This window comes from Phyllobates terribilis, unplaced genomic scaffold, assembly GCF_046119375.1.
Source record: "Phyllobates terribilis strain yellow unplaced genomic scaffold, ASM4611937v1 Scaffold_11__3_contigs__length_659146591, whole genome shotgun sequence".
In the NCBI taxonomy this organism is placed as follows: domain Eukaryota; kingdom Metazoa; phylum Chordata; class Amphibia; order Anura; family Dendrobatidae; genus Phyllobates; species Phyllobates terribilis.
In genome coordinates, this window is record NW_027362771.1 from 304,673,625 (window position 1) to 304,695,252 (window position 21,628).

General features: G+C 42.8%; 1 protein-coding gene across 2 annotated transcripts in view; it reads right to left on the reverse strand.

The window, feature by feature from the left end:
- Nucleotides 1-5,952: 5,952 nt before the first annotated feature.
- Nucleotides 5,953-21,628, reverse strand: part of CHCHD3 (coiled-coil-helix-coiled-coil-helix domain containing 3) — a 224,330-nt gene continuing 208,654 nt past the window's right edge. For both annotated transcript variants that reach the window (XM_073652481.1, XM_073652482.1), the window contains one exon: nt 5,953-6,346. In XM_073652481.1, the coding sequence (XP_073508582.1) occupies nt 6,323-6,346 (24 nt within the window). In that variant the 3' untranslated portion in view covers nt 5,953-6,322. The remainder of the gene's footprint in view (nt 6,347-21,628) is intronic.

Sequence of the window (21,628 nt, forward strand, 5' to 3'; positions counted from 1 at the left end):
TCCTCCGTTTCAGTCTCAAATGACTGACTGAAACCGGTTTCGCTCAAGAATATCGCTGTATGTCACATCATCCATCTTCCACTCGACTCCAACCATTTTCCTTGTACCTGCTGCCGAAAAATATCCCCAAAGCATGATGCTGCCACCATGTTTCACTATGGGGATGGTGTTCTTGGGGAGATGAGCTGTGTTGGTTTGGCGCCACTCATAGTGTTTACCTTGGTGACCAAAAAGTTAAATTTTAGTCTCATCTGACCACAGCACCTTCCTCCAAACACTTTGTGAGTCTCCCACGTCATTTGGCAAACTCAAAACGAGCCTAAAAATGTGTGCGTGTGTAAGTAAAGGCTTTTTTGTGATCACTCTTCCATAAAGGCCACCTCTATTGAGTGTCCGGATTATTGTGGTCGTATGGACAGATACTGCAGTCTCTACTTGGGAACTCTGCTGCTCATTCAGGATTCCTTTTGGTCTCTGTGCTGCCTCTCTGATATATGCCCTCCTTGCCTGGGCTTAGAGTTTTGGTGGGCAGCCCTCTCTTGGCAGGTTTGTTGTGGTACCATGTTCTTTCCATTTGATGATAATGGATTTGATGGTACCTCGGATGTTCATCAGAGATTGGGATTTTTTATTTTTTTTTATTTTTTATAACCCAACCCTGACTAGTACTTCTCAACAACTTTTTCCTCCACTTATTTGGAGATCTCCTTGGTCTTCATGATGTTGTTTGGTTAGTGGTGCCCTCTGGCTTAATGGTGCTGCAGCCTCTGCTGCCTTTCAGAAAAGGTGTGTATATACTGACAGACAATGTGACACTTGGATTGCACACAGGTGGACTTCCTTTCACTAAGCATGTGACTTATAAAGGTAATTGCTTTCACCAGAAGTTTTTAGGGGCTTCATAGCATAAGGGGTTGCTACATATGCACATGCTAAATTTTTTTTAATTATTTTATCCAATAAATTTAATTTTTGCCTACATTTTTCTCACTTCACTAACAAACTATTTAGTGCTGATGGATCACACAAATCGGATTACAAAAATATTTAAATACAGGTTGTAATGTAACAAAATAGGTAAAAAAAAATAGGGAGGTGAATACTTTCGCAAGCCACTATATACATCACATAGGACAAACCGGGGCTGGAGTAAATTCAATAGGAGACATTGGGGCTGCAGCGTATACACACGTGGTCAAAATTATTGGTACCCAACGTTTAATGAAAGAAAAACCCACAATGGTCACAAAAAATAACTTGAATCTGACAAAAGTAATAATAAATTAAAAATCTATGAAAATGAACAAATGCAAGTCAGGCATTGCTTTTCAACCCTGCTTCCACAGAATTAAAAAAAAAATTAAACTCATGAAATAGGCCTGGACAGAAATGATGGTACTCAACTTAATATTTTGTTGAACAACCTTTTGAGGCAATCACTGCAATCAAACGATTCCTGTAACTGTCAATGAGACTTCTGCACCTCTCAACAGGTATTTTGACCCACTCCTCATGAGCAAACTGCTCCAGTTGTCTCTTGTTTGAAGGTTGCCTTTTCCAGACGGCATGTTTCAGCTCTTTCCAAAGATGCTCAATAGGATTTAGGTCAGGGCTAATAGAAGGCCACTTCAGAATAGTTCAATGTTTTCCTCTTAGCCATTCTTGGGTGTTTTTAGCAGTGTGTTTTGAGTCATTATCCTGTTGCAAGACCCATGACCAGCGACTGCGACCAAGCTTTCTGACACTGGGGAGCACATTTCTCTTTATAATCCCTTGATAGTCTTGAGATTTCATTGTACCCTGCACAGATTCAAAACACCCTGTGCCAGATGCAGCAAAGCAGTAGTGTTGAGCGAATTTGTTCGGCATTTGAAATTCGGGTTCGTGTTTGAAATGTGCAAATTCTCTCAACACTACAAAGCAGCACCAGAACATAACAGAGCCTCCTCCATGTTTCACAGTAGGCACAGTGTTCTTTTCTTGATATGCTTCATTTTTCCATCTGTGAACATAGAGCTGATGTGCCTTGCCAAAAACTTCCATTTTTGTCTCGTCTGTCTATAGGACATTCTCCCAGAAGCTTTGCGATTTGTCAATATGTAGTTTGGCAAATTCCAGTCTGGCTTTTTTATGATTTTTTTTCAACAATGGTGTTCTCCTTGGTCGTCTCCCATGAAGTCCACTTTGAATCAAACAACGACGGATTGTGCGATCTGACACTGATGTTCCTCGAGCTTGAAGTTCACCTTTAATCTCTTTAGAAGTTATCATGGGCTTTTTTGTTACCATTCGTACTATAAGTCTCTTTCATTTGTCATCAGTTTTCCTCCTGCGGCCATGTCCAGGGAGGTTGTCTACAGTCCCATGGATCTTAAATTTCTGAATAATATGTGCAACTGTAGTCACAGGAACATCAAGCTGCTTGGAGATTCTCTTATAACCTTTACCTTTAACATGCTTGTCTATAATTTTCTTTCTAATCTCCTGAGACAACTCTTACCTTTGCTTCCTCTGGTCCATGTTGAGTATGGTACACACCATGTCACCAAACAGCACAGTGAGTATCTGTAGCCCTATATACAGACCCACTGACTGATTACAAGATTGTAGACACCTGTGATACTAATTAGTGGACACAACTTGATTAAACACGTCCCTTTTGTCACATTATTTTCAGGGGTACCATCATTTCTGCCCAGGCCTATTTCATGAGTTTAATTTTTTTTAAAATTCTGTGGAAGCAGGGTTGAAAAGCAATGTCTGACTTTCATTTGTTGTTCATTTTCATAGATTTAAATTTATTATTACTTTTGTCAGATTCAAGTTATTTCTGTGACCATTGTGGGTTTTTCATTCATTAAACGAGGGGTACCAACAATTTTGACCACGTGTGTACATCACAGGAAGGGTTGGGTCTGCCACTGCTATCTCTATCTGTGGGACAGGAGCACATCACGTGCTAACTCCACCAACAAAGTTCAGGATGTAAACCTTCATTGCATGCGGTGCAAAGCGTGGCCGCCAGCCTGAGCACTGCGGTTCATGAGGATCTGTCTGGAGGCCAGAGGAAAGGTCATTGGGGGCTGGAGGTTCCCCACCCCTGCTCTATACCAACAAACAGCCTGATGACTGGCTAAATAATGTGTCTGTAGCGTACGCTACAGCACTGTGCAGTCGAGTGCATTGCTGTACATGTTACAGTGCCTATGTGGAGAATACAGAATAGTACTGTGTATTTACTGCACATAACCAATAAAACCTTACAATATACAGTACAGACCAAAAGTTTTGACACACCTTCTCATTTAAACATTTTTCTGTATTTTCATGACTATGAAAATTGTACATTCACACTGAAGGCATCAAAACTATGAATTAACACATGTGGAATTATATACTTAACAAAAAAGTGTGAAACAACTGAAAATATGTCTTATATTCTAGATTCTTCAAAGTAGCCACCTTTTGCTTTGATGACTGCTCTGCACACTCTTGGCATTCTCTTGATGAGCTTCAAGAGGTAGTCACCGGAATGGTTTTCACTTCACAGGTGTGCCCTGTCAGGTTTAATAAGTGGGATTTCTTGCCTTATAAATGGGATTGGGACCATCAGTTGTGCTGTGCAAAAGGCTGGTGGATACACAGCTAATAGTCCTACTGAATAGACTGTTAGAATATGTATTATGGCAAGAAAAAAGCAGCTAAGTAAAGAAAAACGAGTGGCCATCATTACTTTAAGAAATGAAGGTCAGTCAGTGCGAAAAATTGGGAAAACTTTGAAAGTGTCCCCAAGTGCAGTTGCAAAAACCATCAAGCGCTACAAAGAAACTGGCTCACATGAGGACCGCCTCAGGAAAGGAAGACCAAGAGTCACCTCTGCTTCTGAGGATAAGTTTATCGGAGTCACCAGCCTCAGAAATCGCAGGTTAACAGCAGCTCAGATTAGAGACCAGGTCAATGCCACACAGAGTTCTAGCAGCAGACACACATCTCTTCAACACCTGTTAAGAGACTTTGTGCAGCAGGCAGTCATGGTAAAATAGCTGCTAGGAAACCACTCCTAAGGACAGGCAACAGCAGAAGAGACTTGTTTGGGCTAAAGAACACAAGGAATGGACATTAGACCAGTGGAAATCTGTGCTTTGGTCTGATGAGTCCAAATTTGAGATCTTTGGTTCCAACCACCGTGTCTTTGTGCGATGCAGAAAAAGTGAACGGATGGACTCTACATGCCTGGTTCCCACCGTGAAGCATGGAGGAGGAGGTGTGATGATGTGGGGGTGCTTGGCTGGTGACACTGTTGGGGATTTATTCAAAATTGAAGGCATACTAAACATCGGGTTACTAGGGGCACACGCGCACCTAGTAACCCGTTGTTTATCATGGTTACGAGCCTGCTAAAGTGAGTGGTAACCATGATAAACAACGGGTTACTAGGTGCGCGTGTGCCCCTAGTCACCCGATGTTTACCATGGTTACCAGCTTCAGCAGGCTCATAAACATGAGCAGGACATCGTGGAAAGATTCTTTCCACGATGTCGCAGCTCCCCTGATCGTTGGTGAGCCTGCCTGTTTGACAGCTCACCAGCGACCACATAGCGACGCAGCAACGATCCCTGACAGGTCGTATCGTTGTCGGGATCATTGCTGCGTCGCTAAGTGTGACAGGGCCTTACCTCTTGAAGCTCATCAAAAGAATGCCAAGAGTGTGCAAGGCAGTCATCAATGCAAAAGGTGGCTACTTTGAAGAACCTAGAATATAAGACATATTTTCAGTTCTTTCACACTTTTTTGTTAAGTATATAATTCCACATGTGTTAATTCATAGTTTTGATGCCTTCAGTGTGAATGTACAATTTTCATAGTCAAGAAAATACAGAAAAATCTTTAAATGAGAAGGTGTGTCCAAACTTTTGGTCTGTACTGTATACTGGAAGTTTGTGGAGGATATTTACAATTGGCATAAACAGAGTGCAAGTTCAGTGCACACCTCATGCTATGGTATGGCACATGCCCGATGTGAAACAAAAACCAAGCCAGGGAACATCACCAGGTTGGACTTTTTGATATTACAATCACTTTTAGGATTAAAGTGGAATCTTACTCTACAGAAATACTTAGGGCCAAGAGGAGTTGAACGTTTTTTATTTCCACAACTTTTTTCAACGCTAGATTAGCGTCTTTTTGACGTGAAAAAAACACGCAATTGCATCCTGGAGGAGATCATCCCCAACCACGAGGCGGCAGCAGCAGCTGATATTTTCAGGTGTTCACAGGAGTTATGCCTGCACACAACGTGCTCAGGTGAGGACCTAGTTTTAACTTTTTTTTTGCATCTAAAAGGGTATCATTACAAGATGGTCTTGTGCGTTTTTGTTCCCCTACAGTTTTTCTACAGAAATACGTCATCAATATTAGAAGTTAAGCACATTCATGTGGTGTAGAGTCTGGTAAAATGTAAGTGATTAACTTTTGAGTTGACCCTTATTTACCCTGTATCATTTTTGTTTTTCGGTTCTTTCTTATTTTGGGTTGACCTTTTGGAGGTTTTAGAGTTAATTAAGAGTTTTCCATAGTTATGGTTTTAACCTACAATATTACCGTAATTGATTTTAGGATGAATATTATATCTTTAATTATAAAACCAGTACATTTTTCAAACCTAATGAGTGTGTGTGAACACACACAAATGAAACTGGCCATGATCTTTAATCAATTCAACTTGCTTTCAACTTCGCCCAGATTCAACAGTGTTTTTGTTAAATGAAAAAGCAGAATACGACCATGTGCAAACGCAACAGATTTAAATGTAGCATAAATGAATGTGGCAGATGCTTCTGTATTTCAGTTTTATGCGGCCATCGGTGCCGACCGAGTGCTTTATATACAATTTAATCCAATACTATATCTGGGTTTATATATTTTTTTAAAAAAGCCCATTGCTGCAAAATATAATTTGGAAAATATATATATATTTTATTAGGAACCTGGACTTAAAATACAGATGGTAACAAAAGTGTGTCCAGTGGAACGAGATGATAATATAGCTGCAATTTATTAAATAGAGGCAACAGAAACACAATTTAAAGAAAGAGGTGAATTAACATCAACTTGAACATACACTCGCCATCATCAAATGTAGTAAGGAAAGAAACAGTCAAGAACATTGGAAAAGGATAAAAAAAGATATGAAGTTTTAATATTAGGCCTTGACTGTAGATGGTATGCTTCTTTCTAGTGTTGGTTTTCTTTTCATGTTAAATAGCGTTCTGATGCCCTTTCAACACCAATTGCAGATGGAGGAGTGTGAGAGGCATTGGCTTTACCCACCTCTACCAAGCACGCTCTGTGGAGGGAAAAGACCAAAGGAAAAAGTAAGTTAGGAGACATAACCACAAGAAATTATCCAAATTTGAACCATTCTGACTGATTTTATTAAAATATAATCTACATATATCTAACACTAGAGCTTTTTAGTTGTAATAGGGAATTACATGAAAATTAAAGGTGACATGCCAAGCCTGGCATGTCAGAGTGAAGAGACTTAGGAGCCATGCATGCTCCTCTGGGAAAATAAATATGCAAATTGTCTCTTCAGAGAGGAAGAGGACTTGAAGTCTAACCCCACCTATTGGAAGCAGCGATCCTGAAGGTCAATGATGACTCTTTAAAGGGAACCTGTCACGTCATTTCAAGCATCTAAACTGTCCCCAGTGCGCTGTTAGTGATGTAATGAGCATTACCAACACTTTTTTTCATTATTTCATTAACAGTGGCGCTGTAATGATGTCCAAAAAGGACTTTGTACAGTCATGGCCAAAAGTATTGAGAATGAGACAAATAGTAATTTTTCCAAAGTTTACTGCTTCATTTTTTGTAATGGCAATTTGCATATACTCCTGAATGTCAAAGAGTGATCAGCTTAACAGCAATTACTGTACTTGCAAAGTCAATATTTGCCCAGAAAATGAACTTTAACCCCCAAGACACATTTCAACATCATAGCAGTCCTGCCTTAAAAGGAGCAGCTAACATCGTTTTAGTGATTGATCCATTAACACAGGTGTGGGTGTTGATGAGGACAGGGCTGGCGATCAATCAGTCATGATTAAGTAAGAATGACATCACTGGACACTTTAAAAGGAGGCTGGCTCTTGGTATCATTGTTTCTCTTCAGTTAACCATGGTTATCTCTAAAGAAACACGTGCAGCCACCATTGCACTGCACAAAAATGGCCTAACAGGGAAGAGTATTGCAGCTACAAAGATTGCACCTCAGTCAACAATCTATCGCATCATCAAGAACTTCAAGGAGAGAGCTTCCATTGTTGTCAAAAAGGCTCCAGGGCGCCCAAGAAAGACAAGCAAGCGCCAGGACCAGATCTTAAAACTGTTTCAGCTGCGGGATCGGACTACCAGCAGTGCCGAGCTTGCTCAGGAATGGCAGCAGGCTGGTGTGAGTGCTTCTGCAGGCACTGTGAGGCGGAGACTCTTTGAGCAAGGGCTGGTTTCAAGGAGGGCAGCAAAGAAGCCACTTCTCTCCAGAAAAAACATCAGGGACCGACTGATATTCTGCAAAAGGTACAGGGAGTGGACTGCTGAGGACTGGGGCAAAGTCATTTTCTCTGATGAATCCCCTTTTCGATTGTTTGGGACATCTGGAAAACAGCTTATTCGGAGAAGAAGAGGTGAGCGCTACCACCAGTCTTGTCTCATGCCAACTGTAAAGCATCCTGAAACCATTCATGTGTGGGGTTGCTTCTCAGCCAAGGGAATCGGCTCACTCACAGTCTTGCCTAAAAACACTGCCATGAATAAAGAATGGTACCAGAATGTCCTCCAAGAGCAACTTCTCCCAACCGTCCAAGAGCAGTTTGGCGCCCAACAATGCCTTTTCCAGCATGATGGAGCACCTTGCCATAAAGCAAAGGTGATAACTAAATGGCTCATGGAACAAAACATAGAGATTTTGGGTCCATGGCCTGGAAACTCCCCAGATCTTAATCCCATTGAGAACTTGTGGTTAATCATCAAGAGACGGGTGGACAAACAAAAACCAACAAATTCTGGCAAAATGCAAGCATTGATTATGCAAGAATGGACTGCTATCAGTCAGGATTTGGTCCAAAAGTTGATTGAGAGCATGCCAGGGAGAATTACAGAGGTCTTGAGGAAGAAGGGGCAACACTGCAAATATTGACTTGCTGCATTAACACATTCTAATTGTCAATATAACCTATTGATACTCATAATATGATTGCAATTATATTTCTGTATGTGATATAAACATCAGACAAACACTAATAAAAACCAGAGGCCAGCAGATCATGTGAAAATATAATTTTGGTGTCATTCTCAAAACTTTTGGCCATGACTGTATAGTTATATTGTACCTGCTCATTTACTCATGGGGGGTGTGCTTCATTTTCTGTTCAACACACTGGGGACAGTTTAGATGCTTGAAATGACATGACAAGTTCCCTTTAAAGAGTCAACACTGACTTTTAGGATTGCTGCTTCCAATAGGTGGCGCTATAGAGTTCTAGTACTCTTTCTCTCTGAAGAGACAATTTGCATATTAAATTTCCCACAGGAGCATGCATGGCTTATAAAACTCCTTGCATGGATATGCCAAGCTTGACTTATCATTCTCCACAAGGAGAAATGTTACCCCTTAGACCTCAGTCCAGAGCCTTTCACCTAGCCAAATAAGATCTCATACTTTGCACTGATGAAGGGCAACACTCCAAAACATGGTGTCTGCAAATTGAGCTTCTGGTTTGGCTTTTATCCCAAGCCATATTGCAAGGCTTGTTAAAGCGTTGATATTGTTTAGGATCGCTGTTTCCTATAGGTGACGCTATAGTTCTAGTCCTTTTCCTTTCTGAAGAGAATTTGCATATGAAAATTAAAAGAAAACCTCTCATAAATCAGACCATATTCTCTTGCCTGGAAACTGCAGGTAGTTTAGATGTTAAAACCCTACAGTATGTCATAGTCTGTTAATTACAGAGTATCAAGACACAGAATCCTTATGCACATGACTTAGTAAAGAATTTAAGTATTAAAACATACCCAAAAACTGTTCATGTAGTATTCAAACAGGTCAGGTTATCAAATCGGTGGAATCTGCTTAATTCATCGTGTGAAAGCTGGAAAGTCTCAGATACAAACAGAAGCTAAACAGAGTACCGCTCACGTCAATAGCGTTTGGCTCAAAATATAGTGTCAAATACCAGTAACTTAAAGTCGCTCAACAGTACCAAAAGGGGTTTGTTACTCTATATAGCGCTACAGTACCTTCACAGAGCTATTATTTATTTTTAGAGCACCATTGATTCCATGGTGCCGTATATGAGCGTTGAATGGATGGTGGACTGAGCTGACAAATTGCATTAATTTTTCACCATCCATCTAGGACTTATGGTAGGCTTTCCCCTTGATTATCACAAAGCTACGGTACATGTTGCACGACACTAAATATTACTATACCGTAATACAGGGCTCGACAAACCCAGGCGCCTGGTCGCCAGTGGCGCCTAGAAAATGTTGTCTGGCGCCTAGAAAATGTTGCCTGGTGCTTGAGGAGTTGAGAAGAAAAAAAAATACTCTCAATCCAATCCCACCTCCTGCACGGAGTCATCCAATCGGAGGAAGCAGGGACAGTATCGCTCAGGCCGCCTTCTCCACTTTGCTCCGCCCCCCTTATGCTCCGGGACTGGACAGGGAGAGTTGGGTTACGGGGGAAGGATCGCTGTGGCCGGGGGCCCGTTCTCATCTCCCGCTACCTGTGTAAGTACATACAAAGGCCGTGCTCCCTGGGGAGACGCCGTGTGTGAGGGGGTCTATATGTACAGTTTGTCAACAAAAAAACGGAACAGGCATTTTTTTAAAAAAATTAGTTTCTTTGATTTTTCTGAGAAAAAAACTGAGAATATAAAAAATTTATAAATGTAATGACATCTATTTATTTTTTTTAAAAAAGCAATTTTTAAAGCATTCGTAAAAATTAAAAAAAAAATGTCAAGAAAAAAACGGAACAACAATTTATCTTTACTTTTCCCTCCAAAAAACATTTAAGGTGAGTATGTGGTTTCATTGATTTAGAAAAGTGTTGTTCCTACAAAAAAGGATTTGAAACTTCTTATGGTTGGAAAATAAAATATATGGATAATAAGGCAGATTGATTTTTAATCTTCTCTAGAAGTGCTGAGAGACCCTATCCTGTTGGACCACCACTGAATGGAGTTTCCTACATTGCTAAATCTTTTTGTAAGTAGGGTATAGCAGTATATACACAGTATATGCTGTAATTATATGGTTACTATATGGCAGTATATTCACAGTGTATCCCATTATTATATGGGTACTATATGGCGGACTGCGGAGTGCTGCTGGAAGAACAAAGTCGGGTGCCGCCGGGAGAACGAAGCTGGAGTACTGCCTCGTCCACTTGGACAAAGAAGGGTAAAGAGATCATGTGTAAGTTATAATTGGCATAGCAGAGCAAAGTGCACATTTTTTTTTCTTTTCTGGTTTCAGGAAAAAAATGAAGCGCAGAGCAACAGAGAGAATACCAGAAAATGAAAAGCAACTGAAAATGACACAGTTCTTTACAAAGACCTCTCTTGAAAGCGCAGTGCAACAGGTAGAAAGTGCCGGGCAACAGGTAACTGAAGAAACAAGAGTTGACCCACCAGCAGAGGAGTCCCCATGAACAAGCCGTTGTCAAACTGCTGGACCCAGGAGATTTAGGCAAGAGTGGTGTAAAGAACTCGCATGGCTTAAATTTGACCATACAACTGGTATAGCTATATGCGAGATTTGTGCTTCCTTCCCTGGCATTGCTGACCAAGCATCTAGGATCGTAAAAGGATTTTCAGGACCCTTTAAACTTGAAACCTTCAAAAAGCACGCAAAGTCTCTCCAGCATCTAAATTGTGTGGAGGCTAAACATGCAGCGTTGGCTCCAGAAGCTACTCCATTGGCTGCTTGAATAAGGAAAATGGATGAAGACATTTTTAAACATATGACCATTCTATTTAATGTGGCCTATTATATTGCCAAAAACAACAGACCTTTCACAGATTTTGAAGGGTTGCTAGAGTTGACGGAGAAATTAGGGAGTGCTGTACGACAGGAATATGCAAACGATAAAAGATGCAAAGAATTCATTTCCCATATTGCAGAAATAATCAGGAAAAACCTAATCAGTGAGCTCAAAGAGGCAAAATATGTCAGCTTGATGCTAGATGGCTCAACTGACAAAGCAGGGGTTGAACAACTGATTCTGTATGTCAGGTACATCAAGGACAACAGGGTCAAAGAAGTATTTCTTTCTGTTTCTCCTCTTGAAATGGCTACTGCAGATGGATATTTAGAAGCGCTCACAGAAGAACTTAGAACACTTGGTCTTGTAGGCTGGCTTTCTTCAAGTCACTTGATTGCCATTGGTACAGATGGTGCTGCCAGCATGATTGGGACCGAAAATGGCTTGGTGCAGAAAATACGCCAAAACATCAGTCATTTAATTGGCATTCACTGTGTTGCACACCGATTGAACTTAAGTGTATTAAGTTCAGTAAAACAAGCTAAATTAATTGATGATTTTGACTCTATTTTAAAGAAACTCTACCAATTTTATCAATACTCACCTAAGAGAATGCGACAGCTGAAGCAAGTAGCAGAAAACCTGCAGCTTACAATTCTGAAATTCCAATACTTGCATAATGTCAGATGGGTAGCAAGCAAAGTCGGTGCTCTGTCTGCACTTGTCAAAGACTGGAAATGCGTGACAATCCACCTAGAAAGTGTTGCGGAAAAAGAGAGTGCCTCTGCAGCTGCCCATGGTTTACTGAGAAAGCTCACAGATTTTAAATTTGTTCACATGCTCCATTTTCTACTGGACTATCTGGAAATTCTTAAAAACTTGTCACTTATATTTCAAAGGGAAGAGCTTTTTTTAAGCACAATTGAGTTGCATGTGAAAAGCACAATTTCAACAATCAAGTCACTTAGAGATGCACCAAAACAACATGAGGCCAGATTTGTCTCAGGAACATCTCTTCAAGGACTGTTTCAAAATGTACAGCTACATGGACTGAGCAACACTGTAGCTGCATCAATTCAGCAGGAAAAAGCTACTTTAATTAATCATGCAGTTAAATACTTGACAGTGCGATTTCTAAGTGATATAAATATTGAAAGATCCACCGCAGTGTTTGACACCTTTGCCTGGCCAGCAGGAACAACATTGCAAGACTACGGTGTGGTTGAGATTACTGCATTGGCTCATCATTTTCGTAAACAGCTATCTCCACCTGAAAGTGATGACCAATGCATTCACTCACTCCTCAATGAGTGGTATGAGTTTAAGGTCCTTGGAAAAGGAAAGAAACTGTGTGAGCTTCTGGATTTGGCACTCTCCAACACCGAGAGATTTCCAGTTCTGGGAAACCTGTTGTCGATTGTGGCGGTGCTCCCTGTCTCAACCTCATGTTGTGAAAGAGGATTTAGTTTGATGAACATGGTCAAAAATAAATTCAGATCAAGGATGCAAGAAGAAAGTTTAAGTGACTTGTTTATGATCACCATGAATGGGCCATCTGTGAAGGCGTTTGATCCTGCGAAGGCTGTGGACCACTGGTACTTCAGCTCTAAAATCACAAGGCATGTTCATGGCCACAAAAAGCAAAGTGAAAAACACTAGAATGTTGCCTAAAATCTAAAATATCAAAATATAATATTTATTATCTTTAAAAGTAAAATGTTGTTTATAACGTTTGTAATGTTTTTTTTTGTTAAATTAAAAACCAAGTTTGCTTAAAAAAAATTCTGGCTCCTAAATTTTTTGGCTGGCTCCTAGATTCTGAACAACTTTGTCGACCCCTGCCGTAATAAGATTGTTTGTTTGATGCATTAATACATTCATTGAATAGCGTACTAACTGCATAAATACATATGCAGTTTTATTTTGCTGTTAGTGGCAGATTTTTACTGCCAGAATATATGTATTTAACACATTTGTGAAAATAGACATGTTCCTTTTTTAGCCCTTTCATTATGGTGACATTTTTGTCCTCCCCTTCTTCCCAGAATCATAACTTTATATTTCCATCGAAACAGCCATAAAAGGCCTTATTTTCTGCAATTTTTGTTGCAGTATTGAATGACCGCATTCATTCTAAATATTCATTTTCACCAGTCAAACTGGCCACATCATGGAATAGTGGCTGCATAGCTGAGTAAAATGTAATTTTTATTTATTAATTTTTTCCCTCTATTGCGGAGATATTCATTCGTAAAGTTCAGAGTCGTCAACCTTTCTTACCTTGAGAGCCACATTCACCTTTGACAGACGGTCGCGAGCCATATCCAGATCCCTTAGAACAGTACCTCCCCCTCTCAACACTAGTGACACCCATTACCAGTTTAATGACAACCAAAGCTTCTCTACATAAATCACCCCGAGGTGGTATACTTACATCCGGGGACTCCCACATTATCTCAATTCAATATTCTCACATCAAGCACTTCTACCACACTATCGCATCCAGTTTCAAGCACCTCTTCTGACAGGTAGTATAACCTTGTCTCTAGCGTAGCACTTAATTTATCTTTCCATCCCAAGCCCAGTATATCCGCATCCAGATCTGCTTTTCTGTGCACGACTACTCACAATAGTTACCATCTGGAGACCTGCTGTTCATAGCCGTTCGCTAGACCCGGTACCAATGCACCCAGGTGGCAGACAGGTGCGAGTCACACATCACAGGCCTACAATCCACATGTGGCTCCTCAGACACAGGTTCGGGAACTCCTGGTTTAAGGTATAATTCATGTTATAGTTCAACTTGGCGTTACCAGAGATTTGTCTCTGGGGGCATGTACTCGTTTCCCTGTGTGAGGTTGACCAATCATAAGCTGGTAGCAAAACACAGGGAAAAAAAGGAATACATCCTCCTCTCCTCACTGATCTCTGCAGCTACAGTGTAGAGATACAGCAAAGCTGAGTAATGTATCAGTAAAAACTCTTTCAGAACTCCAGTGATGTCAGCTACCACTCAACCCGCAAACTGACTACCATGAGATAAGATCTGGAAGTGTTTGCAATGATACATAACTCTGCAGCTGCTGTGTAGAGATACAGAAGAACAGAGATCAGTCAGGAAACCGTGCTGTTTTTTCCTATATGTTTCTACTTATTTATGGCTGCTCAACTTTATGCAGGTGAAGTATACAGACAAATCTCTGGTAACGCCCAACTGACAATAACAGAAATTGTAATCTAAACTTTACTATAAAAACACCAAGGTTACTTACCGGTAGCCGGTTTTTCCTGAACCTATGACAGCACACCTTGAGAGAGGGATCCGCCCCATCAAGGACAGGAAACCGTCTGAAATAAAGGGGCGGTACCTCTCCCTCGCTTCAGTTGTTTACAGAGCATTGAGAGGACCTCCCAAAAAGGTTAAACATATAACCAACACCTACATTATATATAACACCCCAACAGTGCCCGCCAGGGTGTGAGATACAGAAAAAATAGGGGGGGGGGACTAAGGGTGCTGTCATGGGTTCAGGAAAAACCAGCTACCGATAAGTAACCTTGGTGTTTTCCCCTCACCCATGACAGCACACCTTGAGAGAATTTTGGAGAATTATGAGCACCCTAGGGAGGGACCACCACCTGAACTACCCTTCTCCCAAAGGTAAGGTCAGAGGAGGACAGATCCAACCGATAGTGTTTATAGAAGGTGGATGGTGAAGACCAAGTAGCAGCTCTACATATCTGATTGATTGAGACAACTGCCCTCTCAGCCCAGGAGGTTGCTACGGCTCTGGTGGAATGAGCTTTGACATTGTCGGAACTCCTGTGGACGTATATGCTAAACAAATGGCCTCCCTAAGTCACCTAGAAATGGTACCCTTGGACACCCCGTGACCTTTCCTACTCCCCTGAAAGGCCAGGAACAAGGAATGGTCCTTCCTCCATATACTAGTCATGTTAATGTACTGTAGTAGGGATCTTCTAACATCTAGGTTATAGATTCTAACTTCCCCGGGGTTTTTCAGATTGCTGCAAAACGAGCGTACTACAATCTCCTGGTTACAGTGGAATCTAGATACCACTTTGGGAAGATATGCTGGCCACTAAGAGGATGGTCTTAAGGGTGAGGATCTTTGGAGAGACGTCCTGTAGGGGCTCAACCGAGTCACTGGTAAGTGCGCTCAAGACCAAACTCAGGTCCCAGGAAGGAACTCTAAGGGACCGAATCGGTCTGGCTCTGGCACAGGACTTGATAAATCTAGAGACCCACCTGTTCCCAGCCAAGTTACAATTATAGAGCGCCCCCAAGGCAGCCACCTGAACCTTAAGAGTCCCCGTGGCTAGAGCCAGGTCACGTCCCTTTTGCAGAAACGCCAGGATTCCTTTGATTGGAGGCTTGTCTGATAACGGGGCATGTATAAAACCTAGGGGCTTGTATAAAACCTAGGAACTTCCCCCAGACTCGGTTATAAATTTTAGTCGTTATTGGTTTCCTACTACCCAGCAGGGTAGACACTAACCCTGGTGAAAACCCCTTGTTACTTAGTAGTGACCTCTCAAATTCCACGCCGCAAAATGGAATCCTCCGACTTGGGCGTGGAATACTGGTCCCTGAATGAGAAGGTCCGGCCTCTCTGGTAGAACCCAGGGATCTGAAATAGACATTAGTCGAAGCAGGAAGAACCAAGGCCTCTTAGGCCAAAAAGGGGCTATAAGAATTACCCTTGCGCCATCCTCCCGAATCTTCCTCACTACTGCTGGAACCATTACTAACCGGGAAAAGGCATAGGCCTTCCTGAACTTCCAAGGAATCTGGAGGGCATCTACAGCATGGGGATTTTCTGCTGGGTTTAAGGAACAGAATCAGTCTACCTTCCTGTTTGCTCTTGTGGCAAACAGATCTATGTCTGGTTGTCCCCATAACTGGACAATCTGTCGGAAGACCCCTGGGTTAAAGCTCCACTCCCCCTGTTTTAGGGTGTGGTGGCTGAGAAAATATACCCTTACGTTTTCCACCCCCTTTATGTGAAGGGCACTGAGGGATGGGAGGTGTTGCTCTGCCAGATGTAGGATTCTACCTGCCACAGCCATCAGGGAGCGGTACCTTGTTCCCCCCTGGTGATTTACATAGGCTACTGTTGTCCGGTTGTCGGACATGACCTGGACATGGTGACCCTGAATGTGAGGAAGAAAGCCCATCAGGGATTTTTCCACTGCCCAAAGCTCTTCTAAGTTTGAGGATGCCCCCATCTCGTGGTATGCCCAGTGACCCTGTACTGAGAGCTCTGCTAGATGACCCCCCCATCTGGAGCCGCTCGCATTGGTTGTAATCACCCGATCTACTGGTCTGGACCACTGTACACCTGAGGTCAAATTTTCCCTGTCTGTCCACCATGAAAGGGAATCTACAGCTTCTAGGGAGAGAGAACTTCCTTTCTAAATGCCCGTTGAAGGACCTCTGCGCTGACAGAACCTCCCACTGAACAAGTCTCATATGCCCTTGAGCCCATCTAACTGCTGGGAGACAGGCCGTCATGGAGCCCAGGAGGGACAACGCTTCTCTTAAGGACATCACTGGAGACCGCATGGCTTTCAAGACTAAATTGATTACTTTGCGGACCTTGCCTTCAGGGAGGAAGCAGGCTTGAAGACGAGAATCCAGGATTAGACCTAGGAAGATTTGAATCCTTGAGGGGGTTAATTTTGACTTTTGGGTATTTACCAACCATCCTAGCTGTTGCAACACCGCCGTGACTTCTAAAAGTTGACTGGAGCAGTGGACTTCTGATTTCCCTATTACCAAAAACTCGTCTAAATAGGGAACAATCACTATGTTTTTGATTCGTAGAAAGGCTGTTACTTCCGCTATTAATTTTGTGAATATTCTCGGGGCTATGGAGAGGCCGAAGGGTAGGGCAGTAAACCAAAAATGCCTCAGTTCTTTCTAAATGAACAGGGCTATTCTCAGATATTTCTGGTAGTCTGGATGAATTGGGACGTGATAATATGCGTCCTTCAAGTCTGTTACTGCCATAAAGCAATTGTGGTGAAAGAGCTTCACTGACGAGCTCACTGACTCCATCTTGAAAGTCTGGTTTTCTATCAACTGGTTTAGACTCCTGAGGTTGATGAAGGTCCTTAAGAACCCATTGTTTTTTTTTTATCATGAACAGAGGGGAATAGAATCCCTTCTTCCTTTGTGGTGTCGGAACTTCGAGAAGGACCCGTTTCTCTAATAGCCCTAATATTTCTGACTCCAGAGCTATCTGTTCTTCCTGGACCTTCCTGTTGGGGGTAATCATAAAGGTCCCGCAAGGAATCTGGCAGAACCGTATCTTCAGGCTACCACTCACAATATTCAGAATCCAGGGGTTTGATGTAATTGCTTCCCAAGCTGGAATAAAGTGGGAAAGCCTCCCCCCTACCTCTGGCCTGGCGTCATTGGGAAGATTTTTTTGTAAACATATAGCCTGACTCTTTCTTGGATTTGGACTCCCATCTTCTCCTGCCTCCTGGAGGGCAACCCCGATTAAATTTTCTCCTCCGAAAACTAAACCTTTTCGAGTCCCCTGAAAATCCTGGGAACCCTTTGTTCTTATCGCCCGCTTTTTCCAAAAGGTCATCCAGCTTCTGGCCAAACAGGAGTCTGCCGTCACACGGGAGGGAACATAATTTATATTTAGATTGTAGGTCACCTGGACAACCCTTGAGCCACAAGGCCCGTCTGGCAGCCTTAGATAGATTTGCTGATCTAGCTGAGAGTCTAACCGAGTCCGCTGGAGAGTCTGCCAGGAAGGCCGATGCTGCCTGCATTAGGGGCAGATTTGAAAGGATTCTATCCCTAGGGATCTTTTTATCCCTAAGTTGGTCTTCCAACTGTTGGATCCACACCATGAGGGACCTTGCCACACAGGTGCCAGCTACCGCAGGCTTCACGCCTCCTGCTGCAGCTTCCCAAGTGTGAAGTAGAAAGGAGTCAGCCTTTTTTTATCAAGGGCATCCTTTAGGACGCCTGAATCCTCCAAGTGGAGGGAAGATTTTTTGGATGACCTGGCTACAGCCCCGTCAACTTTGGGGGTTTTATGCCAAGGCTCAGAGTCCTTCTCCCAAAGGGGTACCTTCTTTTAGAGAAGGAGGGTAAGGCCCCTGATCTCTCTTGTTTCTTCCCCTCTCGGTCAATGAGGCCCTGAATTTTTGTGTTTACCGGAAAGGAGCGTCCCTTATTTTCTCAAAGGCCCGCAAACAAAGTCTCCCCGGGATTTGGATGCTTTCTCCTCCCCCAGACCCATAGTTGATCTGACTGCTCTGACCAGTTTGTCAGTATCCTCGATGGGGAAGCAGGGTCTACAGTTATCCGATGAGGAAGAGGATGATGAATCACTCAGCCATAGATCCTCAGACTGGGAGGAATCAGAGTTGGAGGAGATATCTTTATGGGATATTTTCTTCCCTCTAAACAACCCCTTCTGGGACCCTTGAACTTCTGCGTGGACTATGGATTTCAGATTGGATGCGAAATCCAGAGAATTTTCTGCTATGGTTTTATTAATGCAGTTCGGGCAAAGCTGTTTTTGCCAATCTATGGGAAGGGAAGTTTGGCATAGGACACAAATCCTGTGCTTTTGCTTGGCGCTACTCTTCTTAGGCTCCTACAGAAGGAAGCACATAAGAGACTTCCCATTACTAAAAGGGTGACATTCAGGAAGATCACTCACCCCTGAAGTCACAAATGGGTACCGGATTAGAAGACTGTAGCGGAACAAGCGATGATTCCTTTCTGGATGGTCCAGAGGTGTTTGATACCTTGGTCATGCAGCTGCCACTGCAATTGCTAGAGCGGCTGTCCGTGTGAGAGGCGTCAGTCTGCCTCTTCCGTTGCTGAGGTGGGGGGTTAAGTGCTGCTCTTGACTATCCTGGTCAACCATTTCGCAGAAGCGTGAGCCACGCTCCCAGGATAACCCCCCGACAATATAGGGCCATCCAGAACCTCCTCCGGTTCAAGGCCCCCCCCTTCCCAGGCCGAGGCTCCAAACAAAAAAAAACGGTCCGGGAGCGCTTTACAGGGCGCCTCCATCTTGGATCGTTCGCCGCCCCCTGACATCACTCGGCATGCCTCTCCCAGAATGCCCCGCGCCCTGACGTCAGGTGCGTCATACCCGGAAGTTGCCGCTCCGGAACGCGGCCGACTGAGGGCGGCGCAGCGTTCTATGGGAAGCCGGAGCCTGCCTCACCGTGTGCGCCCGCTCGGACCCAGGACCCAAGGGAGCTGCGGACGGCGCTTCTGGAGGCTGGAACCCGATGCACAGGCCAGTGCCCGTTCTTCCACACCGGAACAGACCCAGGTACGTTTTCTACTTTCCAGAAAATTTCCCATCAATGACAGGCAACCAACTGAAGCGAGGGAGAGGTACCGCCCTTTTATTTCAGACGGTTTCCTGTCCTTGATGGGGCGGATCCCTCTCTCAAGGTGTGCTGTCATGGGTGAGGGGAAAACTACATTTTATATTTTTGCAGCCACTATTTCATCATTTAGCCAGTTTAACATGCTAAATCTGGTGAAAGGTCCCCTATAGCATACACTGTATTGAAAAAATGGAAAAATAATTCCAAGTGTGGTGAAATTATAAAAAAAAAAAAAATACCTACAATCCTACCAGTGTTTTTTGGGTTTTGTTTTATACGGCATTCCCTGTACAGTCAAAATTAACTGGCAATTTGATTTTACAGTACAATAATATGGATACAAGACTTGTATTTTTTTTTTTTTTTAATTATAGTGGTGTAAAAACAAATACAGAAATTAATAAAAAAAAACTTCAGTTTTACATCAATGGAGCTGTGTGGGGGATTGATTTTTGCAAGGCCAGCCAAAGTGTTTATTAATACCATTTTGGGATAGATCTGGGGATTTGAGTACTGCTAATAGCATTTTTTATTTTTTTAGTCCCCTTGGGGAACATGAAGCGCCAATCAGATCACTTTTTCTATACACTGCAATACCACCATATTGTAGCATACAGAGAAAAGCACAGTCTTTCATGAAGCCCAGCCACAGGATGGTCTTCAAAGGAGCACAGTCATGGAAGGTACAGGGGGTCTCCAGCAGGCCGCCGGCTGCCATAGCAATCCATCGGCTCCTCGCAATTGCTCTGCATGAAGGTAGACAGTGTAAAATGCATCATACAACTGTGATACAACAAGGGACCAATTTTGGGAATCTGTCACTAGTTTTTTATCAGCTAAACTGAGACCACCATAATGTGGAGACAGGAGTTCCTGATTCCAGTGATGTGTCACTTAGAGAGCTGCTTAGTGTAGTTTTCATAAAATCACCGTTTTATCAGCATGAGATTATGAGGACTACTAAACCTGTTGCCAGGTAGTCTAGCATATTCATGAACTCTGTATAACCCCTGTTTCACCACGGATTGGCAGCTCACTGTACATGTGCAGAAAGCTGTCAATCAGTGGTGTGGGTGGGGTTATAAAGAGTACAACTTTCAGAGAACTGCTAGATCTAGAGCAGAGAAAACAGTGATTTTATCAAAACTACAGGATGCAGCCCAGTAAGTGACATCACTGGAATCCGGGTCACTGCCCCTACATTATGCTGCTCTCAGATGGCGTATCCAGAAACTGGTGACAGATTCCTTTTAAATAATGCTTACAAAAAGCATTTAAATAGTTAAATAGCAACCAGAGTCCTCTCCATACACTTGCACCCAATGTGGGAAGCACTACTGAGTCATTAGTCGGTAAGGGTTAATCATTATCAACAATGTAAATGCAATGATACAGAGACTATTGATTTACAATAGGCTCCATTATTTTGAAAGGAAACATAGCAGTTGATTTAGCAGTATTCTTCAGGTCACGTCTGCTGGGACTGTTAATGGAGCCACTAACGGTAAGTGGGGTAGGCTCTGTTCTAGTCGCACACCACTCTTCCCCCCCCAGCCAGGCCTGCTTAAATATAGACTAGTGATGTGTCACCAACGATGATGGCAATGTCACTGAAAGAGTGCACACAGACCTAACAGGGACATTGTAAGGCTATGTTCACATGCAGCTTATTTTTACACAAATATGCTGCCTTTTACAGTACCAGCGAAAGCTATGACATTTCAGAAATCTCATGCACAGGCCTTTTTTCGTGACTGAATTTGAGAACAGTATTTGAAATCTGCAGCATGTCAATTCTTTCTGCATTTTGGTGAATAAAACTGAAACTTAACCTGCACCCAAAAAATACGCTGCAAAAAACCAGGCAAAAACGCTGCAAAATGTGCATTTTTACTGCCAAGACAGCAGGTTTTGGCTGCAGAAGAAACGCTGCGTGTGGACATAGGCTTAGGGATAGTCAGTCAGGAATTGATGCTTTTCCACACAGAGGTAACAGTCACCAACGTAGGGTGTGAACCTGTCACTTTGTGCCACTGACGTTTTTAGCTAATATAGCGGATATCCAGTTACCGTATATGTTGGGCAAAGTACCTGAGTAAATGTAGTGACCAATTTCCAGAAAAAAATGTTTTTAGCTGGCGCCAGAGGGATTAGGCTCTCTAGGTAACCCTTTCA